This window comes from Archocentrus centrarchus, chromosome 9 (assembly GCF_007364275.1).
Source record: "Archocentrus centrarchus isolate MPI-CPG fArcCen1 chromosome 9, fArcCen1, whole genome shotgun sequence".
Classification (NCBI taxonomy): Eukaryota; Metazoa; Chordata; class Actinopteri; order Cichliformes; family Cichlidae; genus Archocentrus; species Archocentrus centrarchus.
In genome coordinates, this window is record NC_044354.1 from 5,993,102 (window position 1) to 6,009,788 (window position 16,687).

General features: G+C 40.7%; 3 protein-coding genes across 4 annotated transcripts in view; 2 read left to right on the forward strand and 1 right to left on the reverse strand.

The window, feature by feature from the left end:
* pi4kab (phosphatidylinositol 4-kinase, catalytic, alpha b) overlaps positions 1 to 12,559 on the reverse strand; it is a 28,443-nt gene extending 15,884 nt beyond the window's left edge. Inside the window, exons 1-20 of one of the 2 annotated variants that reach the window (XM_030738275.1) lie at positions 12,347 to 12,559; positions 11,137 to 11,253; positions 10,451 to 10,544; positions 10,161 to 10,249; positions 9,985 to 10,057; positions 9,645 to 9,907; positions 9,099 to 9,165; positions 8,308 to 8,456; positions 8,123 to 8,188; positions 7,911 to 8,007; positions 7,585 to 7,776; positions 7,361 to 7,461; positions 7,090 to 7,219; positions 6,433 to 6,562; positions 6,220 to 6,315; positions 5,932 to 6,115; positions 4,278 to 4,381; positions 3,951 to 4,119; positions 3,819 to 3,869; positions 102 to 210 (exon numbers count right to left, since the gene is read on the reverse strand). In XM_030738275.1, coding sequence (XP_030594135.1) covers positions 102 to 210; positions 3,819 to 3,869; positions 3,951 to 4,119; positions 4,278 to 4,381; positions 5,932 to 6,115; positions 6,220 to 6,315; positions 6,433 to 6,562; positions 7,090 to 7,219; positions 7,361 to 7,461; positions 7,585 to 7,776; positions 7,911 to 8,007; positions 8,123 to 8,188; positions 8,308 to 8,456; positions 9,099 to 9,165; positions 9,645 to 9,907; positions 9,985 to 10,057; positions 10,161 to 10,249; positions 10,451 to 10,544; positions 11,137 to 11,253; positions 12,347 to 12,544 — 2,479 coding nt within the window. In that variant the 5' untranslated portion in view covers positions 12,545 to 12,559. The remainder of the gene's footprint in view (positions 1 to 101; positions 211 to 3,818; positions 3,870 to 3,950; positions 4,120 to 4,277; positions 4,382 to 5,931; positions 6,116 to 6,219; positions 6,316 to 6,432; positions 6,563 to 7,089; positions 7,220 to 7,360; positions 7,462 to 7,584; positions 7,777 to 7,910; positions 8,008 to 8,122; positions 8,189 to 8,307; positions 8,457 to 9,098; positions 9,166 to 9,644; positions 9,908 to 9,984; positions 10,058 to 10,160; positions 10,250 to 10,450; positions 10,545 to 11,136; positions 11,254 to 12,346) is intronic. The other variant, XM_030738276.1, reaches the window with a different exon arrangement.
* serpind1 (serpin peptidase inhibitor, clade D (heparin cofactor), member 1) lies at positions 521 to 3,275 on the forward strand. The gene is made up of 7 exons (XM_030738278.1): positions 521 to 630; positions 797 to 1,067; positions 1,294 to 1,937; positions 2,023 to 2,171; positions 2,284 to 2,408; positions 2,587 to 2,731; positions 2,878 to 3,275. Exons 2-7 carry the CDS (start codon positions 805 to 807, stop codon positions 3,067 to 3,069), a joined length of 1,518 nt encoding a protein of 505 aa, XP_030594138.1. The 5' UTR covers positions 521 to 630; positions 797 to 804; the 3' UTR covers positions 3,070 to 3,275.
* Positions 12,560 to 12,667: 108 nt separating the features above from the next.
* snap29 (synaptosome associated protein 29) lies at positions 12,668 to 16,472 on the forward strand. The gene is made up of 6 exons (XM_030738279.1): positions 12,668 to 12,818; positions 14,306 to 14,545; positions 14,695 to 14,888; positions 15,268 to 15,353; positions 15,438 to 15,542; positions 15,663 to 16,472. Exons 2-6 carry the CDS (start codon positions 14,306 to 14,308, stop codon positions 15,818 to 15,820), a joined length of 783 nt encoding a protein of 260 aa, XP_030594139.1. The 5' UTR covers positions 12,668 to 12,818; the 3' UTR covers positions 15,821 to 16,472.
* The last annotated feature ends 215 nt before the right edge of the window (positions 16,473 to 16,687 follow it).

Consider the following 16,687-nt stretch of genomic DNA (forward strand, 5'->3'; position numbering starts at 1 on the left):
ATGAACCTTTGAATATCAGCTCCAATTCATCTGATAGGATACGGTGCACAACTTTTCTTCTGTATGCAAAGCATATGAAAATTACTTCCTTCCTTGCTCACCTGATCCTTCCACAGCAAAACCCATGACCACAGAGTACAACCAGAAGTCCCTAAACAGCTTCTGGAGGCGGGGTTTGGCCTCTTTGATTGGTGGAAGCCTCCTGGTCAACTGTGAATCAAAAAAACAGACAGGATAGATAAGGGTGATTGATTTAGAATAACTAATTCTTAAATAAACAAATAAAAAGTGCAAGAAGTGATTACAAATAATGGTAATTCCTCTAAATACAAATAGATATTCCACACTGGACATTATACTAATAAAACGAAGACTTAAATAAACTAAACAGCTGCAAAAAATATGTTACTGAATTACAGAAGCTTTAACTGTTAGTCTTATATATTCTTAACAAGTGAGCAGAATGGTGAAGAGTTAAAGGTTTTAGCTGGTCACAGGACTTTTTGTCTGTTTGATCTGGTTTATTTGTTCAGGAGAAGCCCACATCAAAGTTCAGTGGTGTATTCAATTCTTTGCTCTTAGTCCTACAAACAGAAGCAACAGAACACTTCATATCAGGACACACTAAAGGTAAGACATTACCGATATTACAGGCAAAAACAAAATGCTATTATCATTTTTAAACTGTTTTTTCAACAGCCAGGAAATTATTTTATACCTATATAATTTTTAACATCTAATTTAATCAAATCTATTCAAAGTAGTCATACTAAATGTGCATTCCCCTCTGCCTCAGCCGTTAGGATGTGGGTCATCGCTGTCATCTCAGTGATCTGTCTGTTGGCTAGTCCATCTCTGGCTGGGATCAAAGACATCAGCTCTCACTTCAGTGACCCCAAACCGGACCCCAGAGGCTTCGAAATGGATGGCACAGTGGACGTAGAGTCCCTGCCCTTGGAGTTCCACAAGGAAAACACCGTCACTAACGACCTCGTTTTTGATGGCTTTGAGGACGAAGATTATATTGATTTTGATAAGATCCTGGCTGCAGGCAGTGATGACTATATGTAAGTGAAATGTATTGTTGAGAAAATAAAAGTGTAATGTATTTGCAAAGTTGGTTTACAACATAAACACACTTATGCTTGTGATATTTTTCCTCATTAGTGTTGATGATACATCTGTAACTGCGTACATACATCTACCATGGGACACATGTACAAACCAGAATGAACAGTTACTTATGATTCTACTTTTAATTGATTAGGTGATCAGTTTAAGCATGTCTTTCAGTGAAGGGGATGAGATTGACGAGATTGCCACACCAGCCCCAGACATTGACATCTTCGCCGAACCGTCCGACCCGAAGATTCGCCGCGCCAGACTTCTGCGACTGTTCCACGGTCGGTCTCGCCTTCAGCGCCTCAACATGGTGAATGCCCGGTTTGGCTTTAACCTGTATCGAAGTCTTCGTAACAATGTCAACCAAACTGAAAACATCCTGCTAGCACCCGCTGGGATCTCCATTGCCATGGGGATGATGTCTTTAGGAGCAGGATCCAGAACCCACGATCAGGTCTACAAAGCTCTGGGATTCGCTGAGTTTGTTAACGCCAGTTATCACTACGACAACACAACAGTGCACAAGCTTTTCAGGAAGCTGACACACAGGCTCTTCAGGAGGAACTTTGGCTACACGCTACGCTCTGTAAATGATGTCTACGTTAAGAACAACGTTTCGGTGAAAGATGCTTTCCGTGTGGAGACAAAGAATTATTATTTTGCAGAGCCTCAGTCAGTGGACTTCAGAGACCCTGCCTTTCTGGCAAAGGCTAACCAGCGCATACAAAAGCTGACTAAAGGGTTAATTCGGGAACCCCTGAAGAGTGTGGATCCAAATATGGTGCTGATGTTACTGAACTACCTGTACTTCAAAGGTGAGAGAAAAAAAGTAAATGCTTTCAAAAGATGCCTATGATTTCATATGACTCTGGTTTTTTTTTTATTTGTTTGAACAAACAGGAACATGGGAGCAAAAATTCCCCAAAGAAATGACTCACTATCGCAACTTCAGAGTTAACGAAAAAGCAAGTGTACGTGTGCCAATGATGACCAACAAGGGGAACTATCTAGCTGCTGCCGATCACGATTTAGACTGTGACATCCTACAGGTGGGTGCCAGTCGTCTTCAACAAAAAATGTTCCCACGAGCGTTGACGCTGACACACAAACAGGTTAACTGAGCAGCGTAACAATAAAATAAAATTTCCTTTTTTTTTTTAGCTCCCATACACAGGAAACATCAGCATGCTCATTGCCTTGCCAAGGAAGATGACTGGCATGAGGACCTTGGAGCAGGAGATCTCTCCCACCGTTGTCACCAAGTGGCTCAAAAACATGACGAACAGGTCAGCAGCTTTCAGCCAACAACCTGGTGACAAGCTGAGACTGCAAAAATAACATTCAAAGTTTTACAGTGGAGGAACCTTTACAGTTATTTGTTTGTATGCATAGGTGGGAAAAATTTTAGCTATTGTTGTGATTTAAAAGTTCAACCATGAGAAAATTAATCTATGCCCCCTTCAGGACTCGTGAGATTGTGTTACCTCGGTTTAAACTGGAGCAAAACTATGATTTGATTGGAAGCCTGAAGAAGATAGGCCTCACTGACATGTTTCAGGAGAGTGCCGATTTCACTGGAATGACCTCTGAAAAAGTTTCCATGAACTGGGTGAGTAATACTAAATCACTCAGAAATACCAATGCTAAACAAATAGACGGTCTGTGAGTCATTCAGTCACACGAACACCTCATTAACAGCAATCAATAATTCCTACTATTTCAAAATAAAGTACAGATTCTGATTTCTCTCTGTAGCTGAAGCACCAGGGAACCATCACTGTGAATGAAGAGGGAACCGAAGCTGCCGCTCTGACCCAGGTGGGCTTCATGCCGCTCTCCTCTCAGATTCGCTTTGTCGTGGATCATCCTTTCCTTTTCCTGATCTACGAGCACCGCACAGAATGCCTTGTGTTCATGGGCCGGGTGGTCAATCCCTCCCAGAGCTAAACCTAAAGTTGTGCAGCACAGCTAAACTATTCATGACATGTCTGGTTAGAAGCACCAGGTATATTTTGTGGATTTTCAAAGTTAACATCAAGTAATGATTTTTCACGCGAATATAACCTATAACTGAACATTTAAAATTCTCCCTTTTATTGCTCAAAGTGCTCAGTGCCTCTGAATAACTCAATAAATGCTTATCTCTCTGTTAATGTTTCATCTTCTGCAGTGACACTAATGGAGAAGCATGCTCAAAAGAAACAGCATTCTGAAAATGTTCTTACTCTAATGCTGAATTGAAACAGTCATTTCTGTGAATAAAGTTTAAACTTGTAAAGTTACTGTTTTTTACAAAAGGAGTGTTCTAGGAAAAATAATTTAACCTTACTGTTTAATTACTTGCTGTGTTACTACCTAAAACTGTTACTATTAATGAAAAGTATTAACTGGCACACAAATGAAGGCCTTTTTATGCTAGGAAATATAAACTTAATGGTTTTAATATATTATTACTTTTAGCTCATAGGTATTTTTTGGGAAAACATAAAGTAATAGCATTCAACATTGAACTATAACACTGATGTCTGTAGTGCAATTGACTTGGTAAATATTTGTTCATACTGTTAAAACCTAACTAACACTTTGAATTCACCTGCAAGAACTCAAATATCGATGTAGATCACACAGCTGAGCTCTGTGTGGGTATTTTAAGACTTTCAGAAAATGAATGGAAACTCTCCTTAATTGGTGCTTACCACAGCAATCACTGGAATGAGGACTCCAAGATTTCCAGCACTACTTGATGCCTAGGATGATAGTGAGATATTAGCATGTTATCAGTGTGCCTGTTTCCTGATGTGTTTAGATGTTTATGCGGAGCCGCCTACCTTTAGCGCTGGGCCCTTGTCGGAGGCCCTCTCACTGGCTCTCTTTCCTTCAAGGCCCAGTTGAACAAACAGTTCTAAAAGGTTCACCAACAGCTCGTCCACAAGCTGCTCCCCCTGCAGGTTGGCTGCAATGTTGGCAAGAGCATTGATCACTGCTAGAGAGCAGTGCCTTGATGGGGAAACAACAGCACAGATGGAGGAAAAAGTTAAACACAGCTGCAATACATACAAACATTAATGTAACCAACATAAACAAGGCTGCAGTCATTTCTAAAATACATTGTTTTGCTTTAAGCCATTGCAGCCAGTGTAAGAGCAGATGCTGACCTGTATCCATGATCTCTGTAGTCTTTGGTGGCTGAGTAGACCACTGAACTTGCTTTTACACTAATCTGCTGGAACAGATTCCACACCTCCTGGTAGATGTATTGCTACAAGACAAAGAGACACAGAACAACATGGGAAAATCTCAAGATAGCACGGGGCTACTTACAGCAGTTACAATTTTCTCTAAAATAAAACATCAGTGGTGACAGCATGAGCAAATGTGAAAAGATCTATATAAGGACTCAGTTGGGCATTTTGGTGAGATCCATTTCCAGTCCTTTTTTAAATGTGGGTGGGCTGCCCCCGTTACACTCCAATGGAGTGTCAACTGGAATCTTGGACTCCATTCTTAATGCAAAGTGCACTGAAGTAATAAACAGCAGCTGACAAGTTAACGGTAATTACAATGTGTCAGCATCTCTGGCATAAGGAACTCGAATTAACACTTCTGTATCCCTCTGCCACCAAGTCAAGTTGCAGTTTACATCAATGCCTGTTCAGACTTAAGATACATTTACAGGCCACTTTGTTAACAAGCAGTGGAACATGTACCTAACAAAGATATCTAATCAGCCAGTCACAGGGCAGGAACTCATTGCATTTAGGCATGTAAAAATGGTCAAGACAAGCTGCCTAAGTTCAAACCAAGTATCAGAATGGGGAAGAAAGGTGATTTAGAACATTGCAGACAGGCTGGTCTTATTTCAGAAACTACTGATCTACTGGGTTTACAGAGAATGGTCTGAAAAAGAGAAAACATCCAGTGAGTGGCAGTTCTCTGGGTGAAAATGCTTTGTTGATGCCAAAAGTCAGAAAAGAATGTCCAGACGGCTTTCAGCTGATAGGGAGACCACAGTAACTCAAATAACTACTCTTTACAAGTTTTTAGTGCATGCCTAAGGTATGCAGGAGAGCATCTCTTGAGTCACAGCACACTGGACCTTGAAATATATGGGTTGCAGCAGCAGAAGAACACACTAGGTGCCCCTTCTGTCAGCTAAGAAGAGGAAACTGAGGCTACAATTCTCACACGTTCACCAAAATTAATGAAAGGAAGAGTGGAAAAATGTTTCCTTGTCTGATGTGTCTCGAGTTCTGGTGTGACAAGCAGATGGTAGGAACAGAATTTGGCATAAACAACATGACAGCATGGATCCATCCCGCCCTGTATGAGCATTCATGTGATGGTGATGTGGTGATGGCTCACATCACGGCTGTGCAGCCAACAAATCTGCAGTAACTGTGTGATCATCATGTCAGTATAGACCAAAATCTCTGAGTAATGTTTTCATCTCGAGCCCAAGTAGAAGATTTGTGCTAATTTTAAAAGAATTCCCTCAAAGTGTTCCTGAGATATGAATATGAAGTACAGAGAGACATAAGGATGCTTAAGGCCACCGCTATCATGGATGCAGCGGGATAAAAAGAGTTACTTTTGTTATATTTAAGCAACAGCAATAATCAGACAAAATATTAATGTAAAATATTCAGAAGCTATCGGTATTTTTTGGAATTAAATATAGATTTTGTTAGTTCGAAACATTTCATCTATAGTGTAATTTGTTTTATAATTATTTACTTCTTCCCCTAAATCCCCTGTAAGCCATGAATACCTTAAAAATTGGGGCAAGCTTCTCTGCAAATGTGTACTTACATTTCCTGTAATGACCATACAGCCAAGCTGGTCTACAATGAGCACATCCAGCTGGGAAGGAGGTTGGCAGAACTTCTGCTGAAGGATCTGCAAAATGTGCTCCATGACTTTAGGAGTGTCTCTCAGAGCTACTGCAATGTGACCAAGTGCTCGAATGGTGTGATCTGGAATTAGATGGGCATCCCTGGAAGAAATAAGATCATCAGTTCATCAGTGTCAAGGAACTAGATATACTCTGGGTGACTCTGAGGCCCAGAGTGTATTGTTTTCACTAGAAATGCTGCTCACTTGTCATTCTCCTGTGAAATGTATAAACGGTTGGAAAGACTGGCCAGGAAAGCCTCAACTATCACATTGTCCATCGTCAAACCAGCTTTCAGACATCTGAGAGAGAAGGAGTATACAAAAGTAAAAACTGAATGTCTAAGTAAAAAAGACATATCTAATAATATTAATATATCTCACTGCAGCAGTGCTTGTGCAGGTGTGTTTGTATCTAACCTGCAGATGTTGTCAATGGAAATATCTCTGAGCTGTTCGTACATGGAAGGCTGATCTTTCCTGTTTGACAGCAAGTTGAAGGTGGACTGAGAGTGCTCATTGGTCACATTTATCCTAATTTCTCCTGTGCCTTGAAGAAGTGTAACAACAGCACAAACACATGAACATTAGCAAAAACAGAATATAAGCCACAGCACTGTGTAAAACAAGATCCCACACAGGAAAAAAATAAACAGCTAAGTGTCAAATCTAAAGAGTGCGTTCTTTCTTTTCATCAGATAAACGACTGAGGTATAAAAACATGGCACTCTATGGGTCAGAACAGAAAAAGCTCTACCCTGAATTACACTTACAGCTGTTTGGGTCTGTATCTGCTCATCAATAAACATGCCTAGATCAATGATGGTGGTGAGCTGGGCGAGAGAGTGGCATTGTTATTGATGCATAGTTGTTATTGTAACCTTGGAAAAAAGACTCGTGTCCCATTTATCTTTGCATCCAATCAACTCTGCTGGACTTTGGATAACCTAGATCTGTGTTAGATGCTATTTTTAAAGTGGCAATCAAAATATCCATTTTAACTGCGTAAATGTTCAGTTCTAAGCTTCAGCCACGTAGACTCAGCACGAGGAAGCAACCATTATACGCGGTGAGTACCTGTACTGTACTGGTTGTGGTACTTGTAGAGTTTTATAAGAACAGGAGAAGGAACCACCAGGAAATCCCTGAGAGAGGTCGTGGCAGAGTGAGCGACTACTGGAAACCTCTCACACAGGCGGCCCATGCCCTGAAACGGAGAAGAAGACAATCGGGAAAAAAAAACAACCACAGACACACAATGTCCACAACCTTCCGTAACATTTTACTTTTCTTTGAGCAAATATGTTTTTGCTCCTTCTACTTTGTATTATTATTATTATTATTATACCTGTAGGCAACAGATGAGCAGAGGCATATGGGCAATGATGACTTTACTGGAGGTTTTTGACTGCAGTTTCTCTGACAGTTTGGTGCACAAATTCTCAGCTCCTGGAAAAAAAAAAGACACCAGGAACAAAATACGACACAATCAGCACCAATACACACATCCAGGCCCCTCTGATTATGGCATCTAAGTACACTCCACTGTTCACTCTCTGCTCCAATTAATACCTTGCTCATCTTTAACGGCCCACACCATAAGGTCCACGCAGGCAGCGTTGGCCTGGCAACGAAGCTTGAGGGGGCTTTGTTCGCCTGGCAGCCCTCCAGTGTCATGAAGAACCCTCTGCAGCTCCGACTGACTGCTGCTGAACTGTTCCAGTACAAAATCGTGCACTTCCCGCACAAATGTCGGCTGCAAAGCTTAAAAGCATGAAGAGAGTGTGAGTATTTGTAACACAGTGTTTACCATCTAATTGGCTAGCAAATATAACAACAGCAACTGCAGGGCTGACTGCTGATAATGCATAATAAATTAGCTCTATTTAATGTTTTACCTTTCATGTAGTATAGTGTGTCCCGCAGCATTTTGAACACACACACATAGAGAGGGTCACTGAAGGTTTTGTAATAGAGGTTGATTCCAGGATTAGACTTAGCAACAAACAGAGGAGACATTGACAGAAAAGATTACTTAACTGATAAGATCCTGTATCTAACTTTGCATTTGCCATTTAAAGTTTTGCACAGATCGTGGTCGTATGCTTACCTCTGTGACTTCTGTTATAGTGGCATCCAGAATCTTCAAAAATGGCTCAGACACAAGCTTCTTCACCTGCAAGCCAAAAATGCACACAACCACTAGTAAAGGCTCAAGATACATAAACAGGATGAGAAGCAACAGTAAAAGGTTTAAAGAGCTGTAAACAGTGTGCGGGTAGTAGGCTACTGCACCATGCCAAGGAGCTGTCGGAGCAGATCCACAGGCACCTCCACCTCATTTTCTCCTGCCCCCGGGAAGAGAGGAGATACCGAGAAACTGGAGCTGACTGTAGAAAAATAGTACTCAGGGTCTACTGTGCTGCTGTCTGGAAAATAGGCACCTGAAATCAGAGGAACCAGAGGAAATATTTTTAAAAAGTGTAACAAGAAGGATGAGTGCTTCCATTAAAGTTCAACAAACTGTTTGCTGCACGTTATTTTACAGAGATTATGGCCTATAGGGAAAATTAAATCCATCTGTATAATGAATTTGGTCCTACATGACTGCAGATCACGAGGTTGCAGTGACTTAAATGAAACAAGGCACTTTTTGAGTCAGTCCCAGATGACTGTTATCATAAATAATGGTAGATCAATTGGAAATATAGCAAGTGATACAAAACTCTAAATCTGACAACAACATTTTGAACTGGCATTTTTAATCCTATAGGGTAATATAAGATTTCACATTAAGCATTTGCAGGCCTTAGTACCAAAGAAATTGGCATAACTTAGCCTCTACAAGGCAGGAACCCAAATAAAAAAGTCTCACCATAATTAAAATGGTTTTACTGTATGCCTTACTACAATATTACAGTATGAGAGGTATTGCAGTTCACCCGAATAAACACACATCAAAGTGCCAAGCTGTTACATAACACTGATGGCTGATAATTATAAGCTCGGCTGAGTTGCAAGAATGTAGATCCAAAACAGTGAAATAGACTTTTTTTTCAAAGCAGCTTCTGTTTCTTCAGTTTTACCTTCCAAGTAATGTGGGCTAGGGGCTGTGGGCGAGCAGGGTGAATGACCTCCTGGATCTGTACTGATCTGTGTGAGAGCATATTACAGAAGTTTAATCAATAATCAGAATCAGAATCAGAATCTTTATTGTCATTGTACACAGAAGTTGCACAACGAAATTTAAAATGCATTCCTTGCTAGGTGCCTCAGACAATAAATAATAAAATAATAAAAATATGAGTGATAAAAATGATTACTAAAATACAGTGCACAATAGTAAATTAAGACGAATCTAGCCCCAATACACACACCAACGCACGCACACAGTCATATTGTGTGCGTGCGTTGGTGTGTGTATTGTTGGTGTGTGTATTATCGCTTTGCAGGACACTGCAAAGCGATAATATTTTTTTGTGCTTTGTTAATTCATATTATCCAATGATATTGGGATAATATCATTGGATAATATGAATTAACAAAGCACAAAAAAATATTATCGCTTTGCAGTGTCCTCTGATAATCCTGAACAGACAAAACAGATCTCGAATCTGACAACATGCACTGACCTGTGCAGAGGAATCTAGGTTGGTCCCGGTGCGTCTGCGCAGAGTATCACTCTGGCACACTGTAAGCAGTGAGGATGGCAGAATAGAACGAAAATCATTGAAGGATCTGCGCCGCACACCCTCCGTTTCCTCTGTGACGCAGCGGGTCTGGGGCGAATCTTTGGGGAACAACTTGGACAACAGTGCTTCATCTGTGTGGCTGTAACGGCCAAACGCCCGAGTCATGCCAAGCAGGCTGGGGACAATATATCTGCACAGGAAGACTGCAGACAAGAGAGAGCAGCTTTGAGCTTTTCATTTTAAGAGATTATGTCAATTTTTGCTGCATTTGTATGTTTACCTTTGTCATGATTATCAGGTGTTTGGCAAATATCCTGTAATGTCTGCATGACCTCCATTACAGTGTTCAAAATCTATAAGGAGAACAGTGTAAAACAATGAGTTAGCACTTAACTGTAATGCACGTTAACCCTGAGGATAATGATATACTGAACTATCACCACTTTTTCAGCAGACCTCTTGTCTTGAGTCTGGGTCCCTCTGAGCCACATCTGCCAAAAGAGTCACTAGACAGAAGCTGAAGTTTTCTGCCACAGGGAGAAATTCTGAGGAGCAGAAATTTGCACAGAGACAACTGAATTAAATGCCTCATAACTGAGCAAAAGAAATAAGAAGCTGATTTGCCAAAAATGTACAGAGCAACAGCTAATAAGAAATGCTAAAAATACTACTTAGTGCACATCTGCCACAAACAAAAGGAATCCATTGTAAAACTAAAAGCCTCGCTATAAGAGGATTCTTCTTACCCTTTCCTTTCTTTCCGGAGCTTTCTTCGATCCATTGGACCCGTGGCAGCCCTCTCAGTAGGCTCAGCAGGTAAGAAACAAGTAGGTCTTTGTGCTGCCGGAGTAAAGCAAATCATTACACACCACAAACAAGTACACTCGGCAGCATAAAATAAGCGCTTCTGCTTGCCTAACGAGCACTGATGAATCAAAACAAGGAGGTATTCTCATGCAGGCAGATCTGGGTCAAAGAAAATGTATCACTGCTTTAAAAATGAAAGTAAAGCAATCATCTCTACTCTGTCAGATGGCAGGGAAGCTTTCCCCACTGTGTCTAAGTGTGATGAGGTTAGAGGCTTATACGGCTAACTGCATGTCTAATCGGCAGCTTAATCAGATTATGGGAATAAGCTTATCACAGGGATACATGTGGAGTCCTAGGAGATAGTGGGACCAAAAGTGGACTAACAGTTCTAATATAATATTACAATTACAATACCTGTGAAACAGTTAGATAAGCAGTTAGGAAAATAGAATATTATTATTGTACAAATGTTATGCCAATACACCACTTTGTAATTAACTAAATTGTGTAATCTTAAATCCACTGTGTTACCCATTAACAACCAGAACAGCCTGAAGTCAAATGAAAAGACGGTGTTCAGAAGGCTAAACTGCTCTGCTGCTTTTTACTGACAACCACCCACCTGTAAGCCAGATTCCACCAGAAACACAGCCAGTGCAATAACAGCATCTCTGCGACGCACATCCAGAGTGAACACACCACGGACTTCCACTGGACACATGCATTGCAACTTCTGGACCTAAAAGACACAAAAAGTAAAATAAACTAAGAAGATACATTGAAGTGCTTTGACACGGCTAACAGCCCAAGCTGGTAATATTCGCAGATTAAGCCAATTTATCTCACTTGACAGCTCGGTGTGTCTGTCGGCTCGTGTCACACAGCATATGAAAACATAACACTGCAAGGCTAGGCAATATGTCAGGTGTTAAGACCTGTTTATACTGAAGCTTATTTCTGCCACTGAAAAAATGCTGTTTGAGTTAATAACTTGAAATTCTGAGATACCTAACTGTTTGTGAGGGAGTCAATGCTCCAATGAGATGTGATATTTGATAGACTTACACTAGAGATATACCTGGAATCTGTACACCCAGCATTACAGAGACAGAACAGATAGAATAGGCAGACACATTAAGATAGAAGTATTTATGATATTTGATAAAGCGCTAGGCAGTTTCCGCCCTTTACTCATACACACACAGTGGAACTGGGTATCACATAATATAACCCACAATTATCCTAAAAGTTACGACATTTAGTTTATTGATAATTAGCTTATATGTTTCCCTATCCTTTATTGTATTGCACACGATATATAAACATTGTTTTTCCAAATCCACTAAGCTTCCCTGCATTGCTAAAGACCTGACTACCAATCTGCAACAGGTTAGTAACTGCACGACACATGTAGACGGATTTTGGTAACAGTAAAGGCAAACAGAGCACGCTGTGAATGAGCTCGTCTCTCAATCATCTCTTAAACCTGTTTGACTGCAGTGCTGATCAAGCCTGACCGCTCTGCCCGCCCGAGCCAGTAACAGGCACCTCACAGCGACGCCACTTTCCTCTGTACTGCCCACTTTTCTGCCCCAGTGTTTAGGAGACCTCGCGTTTTATAGAGTTCTAACTATGGACGCGCACACATACACAGATACATATACACACACACACACACAACTGTCAAACGTTAGCTTGGTTGTCATGACGTTGATCAAAATAAGCTACCGCCTGTGCGGAAGAGCAGTTACACCCTGGTCAACCCTGCTGCTTCTGATTACTAACATGGTTAATTATTACGCGTTTTTTGGAGCTCACGCGGGTTTTCTCACCTTTTCGACCGGCGCGGGGCGGTGGGCAGCTAAAGAGCGGGCCAGCGACAGGACTGTGTTGAAATAAAACCCCCTCGTACCACCTCCCATTACGGACATGTTTACCACTACATTAAACCAGCGCAATTCATCGCTGAGAGGAAACAAGCGAACAGGGCTGGCTGCGAGAGCCGCAGTACGGCAGCTCAGCAGGGACATTTCTAACAGGGGCTCATAGTTACATTAGTAACTCATTAACAAGCGGCTTAAATTTTATCAAATAAACCAAATTTACGGACTGAATTATATCCTTTAAATTGAAATCTGGGTGAGTTTTCATAAAACAGTAACCCCGGCGTCATCGGTGTGTGCGTTTCTCTTGCGCACAATTAGCTGTCGCGAGAGCGTGAGGCAACGTCATCAAACGTGATAGGAAGCGTTCAGTCTGCGCACAGAGCAACAACAACGTCTGCGGCATCGTCGGTGGTCAAAGGTTTGCCTGTTGATCGTCCCTGTGGTTTTTCTAACTGTTTTATTTTAGAAAGCATCTGTTTAAGAAGAAGAAGGCGTCAACGTTGACTCCGTGCTGCTTCCGGGTGTGGTCATTTAGTTGGCTGTCAGATAAGCTAGCGGTTGACTAGCAAGCCAACACCCTTCGATACAGCAAACATAGCTTCACGACTTGCAGTACTGTTTTTTTTTCCCCTTTTAATGTAACACAGCAGTTGTTTATGTAAATGCTTAATGTGAAACGTGCGGAAAGATCCTAACTATTACTTCAATTACTTACTTTGATGGGTAATGTTGTAGTTGGCTAAAGCTAACACTCTGAAGCTTTCGCTGTCTGACAAGTTTCCAAATGAACAACTCACCTTGAAATCATATCTTAAAGTGTTTATTATGGCAGTGAAACTGAGTATTATTTTCATAACAGACGTGCGATGTTCCGTATTGATTAATTGTGCAGCTGTCCGGTCCCAAAATATAATAAATGGTAAAGCTTTTTCCGACCAGAGGCGATTTTATCCATCCATCCCTTTTTTGCGCTTATTTAATTCAAGAAATTCAAAATGTTGTGGCACAGGGTAGGCTAAAAACTATTGATTAGAATATTATTTCAGAAATAAATTCAGTCTTGAAACCTGGCTTAGAAAGCAGTAAACAGTGTCCTAATAATACACTTTTACATGAAGAGTCTTAAGATCAATAAATTTTCAATTTCAGCCTCTCTTACCGACCACCAATCACTTATCCAAGTTCCATACGTATTTATTTTTGATGGGGCAGTGGTGTAGTGGTTAGTACTGTCGCCTCACAGTGAGACGGCCCTAGGTTTGAATCTAGTCTCAGACCTTTATGTGTGAAGTTCTCCCTGTGTCTGTGTGGGCTAAGTTAATTGGTGATTTAAATCGATCATAGGTGTAACTGCGAGCATGAGTGACTGCCTGCCTCTATGTGTTAACCCTGCGACTGGATGTACCCTGCCTCTCACCCCATGACTGCTGTGATAGGCTCTAGCCCCCCCAGGACCCTGAACTGGATAAGCAGACAAAGATAGATGGAATGGATGGATATGTGCCTAGCTGGTTGTTGCAGATGCCTGTTCCTAACTGAGCTTGGTTATTCCGGAGGTCTCTTCCAGTTGAAAAGGAGTTCTTCTTCCCCACCATTGCCAAGTGCTTGGGGAATTGTTTGGGATCTCTTTCTACTATTGTAGGCTTCACCTTACAGTTTAAAGCACCTTGAGGCAAATGTTGATAATGAACTTATGCTCTATAATGCAATGTAGTTGAAGTTAAGATAAATAGCGCTCAGTATTTGCAAGACTGTTTGGAAGGTTTAATTGGTTAGTGTTAATTAGTGAAAACTTATTGTGTGGAAGAAAAAACTAAGTTTTGACCTACTAGTAACTTGATGCTGATGATCACGAGATACAGTTGAAAGTTTAAACACTATCAAAACACTGTGTTTGCTCCTCAGATGGCCTACCCTAAATCCCACAACCCATTTGCAGATGATGATGACGAGGAAGAGGATTTCAAGCCTAAAAGTAGGGCATTTGACGATGAGCCCAGTGACAGTGGGTTGAGTGAAGCAGAGAGGAGGCAGCGATACCTGCAGCAGGAAGTGATGCGTACAGCGCAGTCCGCTGTGGACAGCAGTTACCGCTCCCTTGGCTACATCTGTGAATCAGAGAAGATGGGTGTAGAAACTGCAGAGGTATTTCAGATGAATCAGGTTTACACTGGTGCACAAAGAATTGGCACCAGTCTTTGAAAAGGCCAGGGTCAACAAACAGTTATTATCAAAGCCCCATTTTCTCGAACCTCGATATGAGTAATTCTCTCTTTTTGTCTTCCTCGCTACAGGAGCTGATACGACAGGGTGAGGCTCTAAAGAGGACAGACAAGATGCTGGATAACATGGATCAGGACCTGAAGACCAGCCAAAGGCACATTAACAGTATTAAGAGTGTATGGGGTGGCCTCGTCAATTATTTTAAGGGCAAGCCAGAGACAAAGCCACCACCTGAGCAGCCAAAGGCCTATGAGGCCAGCGATAGGTAAATGTCAGTTTATTCTCTGTATCAGTGGCAGCAGCATCCATTTCTAATTTCTCCTTGTTTGAACTCCTAAACAAATCAAGGATTTCTGTGCTTTAGAGCATTGGCAATGAATTTTTTTAATATGTGATATGCTTATGTGTGGGGTTAAGTTATCATATTTTACAGCAAAGTATTAAAATAATTACTCTGAATTTGTGTAAAAGTAATGCCAACAACCTCTTCTAGAAATCAAATAAATGAATAAAAAAAAACATCAGGTTAAGCTTTAGGTTAAATTTCAGTTAATTTATTTTTGTTTTTTAACTGTACTTATACAACAACCACTCTTTACTCTTGTTCACTAAATGTTTGAACAATCCATATCAAACTTTCTCAGATTACAGAACGCCTTGTCCAGCAGCAGAGGACATGAAGATAAGTACCAAGCCAGCCACCCCAACCTAAGAAAACTGGATACAGGAGGTAAGTGTTGGAGCAAGAGCCTCAGCATTACGTTACCATCCCACCACAAACTGGCTGCCACCTCTTCTTATTTCATTGTTCTAGGATTTGGAGCTACTGCATCAATAGATGATGGCTCATCTCAACAGAATGGATATCCTCAGAACAGATACCTCAAGGACGCTCACCAGACTCTTGACAGAAATTTGGGTAGGGAAATACTACTGTTACTTAGTTACATAACACAGTTTTATATAAAGTAGAACAAAACCCATGAAAGTATTGCCCGCCATAATGTAACTCATGTCATGTCCTTTGTGAATGATTTAGATGACATGTGTGATGGCTTGAGTAGACTGAAGAACCTTGGACTTGGTCTGCAGTCTGAAATTGATGCCCAGGACGACTCTATTGATGCTCTGCTAAATAAAGTGGACAAAATGGATATGAAGATCAGCAACACAAACCAACAAATGAAAAAACTGTAATAAACACTTTGACTCAACTCATGTACAGCTAAACTGGCAGCAGAGCACCCTCTCACCTTGGTGTCCATTTATTTTGTTGTTTTTTTTATTGGATTCTTCCACCTCCATCTTTTGAAGGAAAGACCATTCACTGTTCGTACTAGAGGCCACTGTCCACACTAGAGTTGTTTATTTTCTTTCTCAAGCTTCTCTCAAACTCTGAATATATTTAGTTGAATGTTCATTGATTCCATTCTGGTTTACTTAATCACCAAAGATGTTTAATTGGCTATTAGTTTGCTGAATGAATGAACAAATTCTATTACAAATGAGGAAAATTAATTTTAATTATTCACTAAATGGCAAAGAACTGGATTGTTTTTTGTGTGTAAATTATATGTCAGTGCTAACTGTGATTTCTGGACCTGCCACTACATGATTATTAAAAAAAAAAAAACACAAGCAAGCAGTTAGCCTAGCGTGAGTCACATTTGCCTTATATGTATTATGTATGTACAGTACACTAGCTTTGGAAGCTGTGCCATCTCTCTGTCACTGCTGGCACTCCTCACCACGAGAAGCTTCACTCTGAATTTTTTGAAATTTCTTTTTGACTTTTATTCATGTTTTTGAGTGATTCGGTTATCCTTATATAAATTCTGTGCATTGATAATTGTTGCATTGAATGCTGCATTATTGTACAGATAATGTGAACAAGCTCATGTTCATAAAAAACTCAGCAGAATGTCCTTTTAATAAGCATTATATCAGATCTTACATTTCCAGGTAAAAGAACCACTTTTTATCTTAAAAAGTTATTCTACTAAGGTGATCTAAAAATAGACATTTTATGGTTACAATGTCTTGTTTTTGCCATGTTTAGCATTT

Bases quoted from the DNA above. Each gene is read 5' to 3' on its own strand.
- serpind1 (XM_030738278.1), top strand. From the start codon at position 805: ATGTGGGTCATCGCTGTCATCTCAGTGATCTGTCTGTTGGCTAGTCCA. The intron at 1,068-1,293 runs GTAAGTGAAATG...CATGTCTTTCAG, and splicing joins GCAGGCAGTGATGACTATAT to TGAAGGGGATGAGATTGACG. The intron at 2,409-2,586 runs GTCAGCAGCTTT...TGCCCCCTTCAG, and splicing joins CTCAAAAACATGACGAACAG to GACTCGTGAGATTGTGTTAC.
- snap29 (XM_030738279.1), top strand. From the start codon at position 14,306: ATGGCCTACCCTAAATCCCACAACCCATTTGCAGATGATGATGACGAG. The intron at 14,546-14,694 runs GTATTTCAGATG...TCCTCGCTACAG, and splicing joins TGGGTGTAGAAACTGCAGAG to GAGCTGATACGACAGGGTGA. The intron at 15,354-15,437 runs GTAAGTGTTGGA...TCATTGTTCTAG, and splicing joins AAGAAAACTGGATACAGGAG to GATTTGGAGCTACTGCATCA.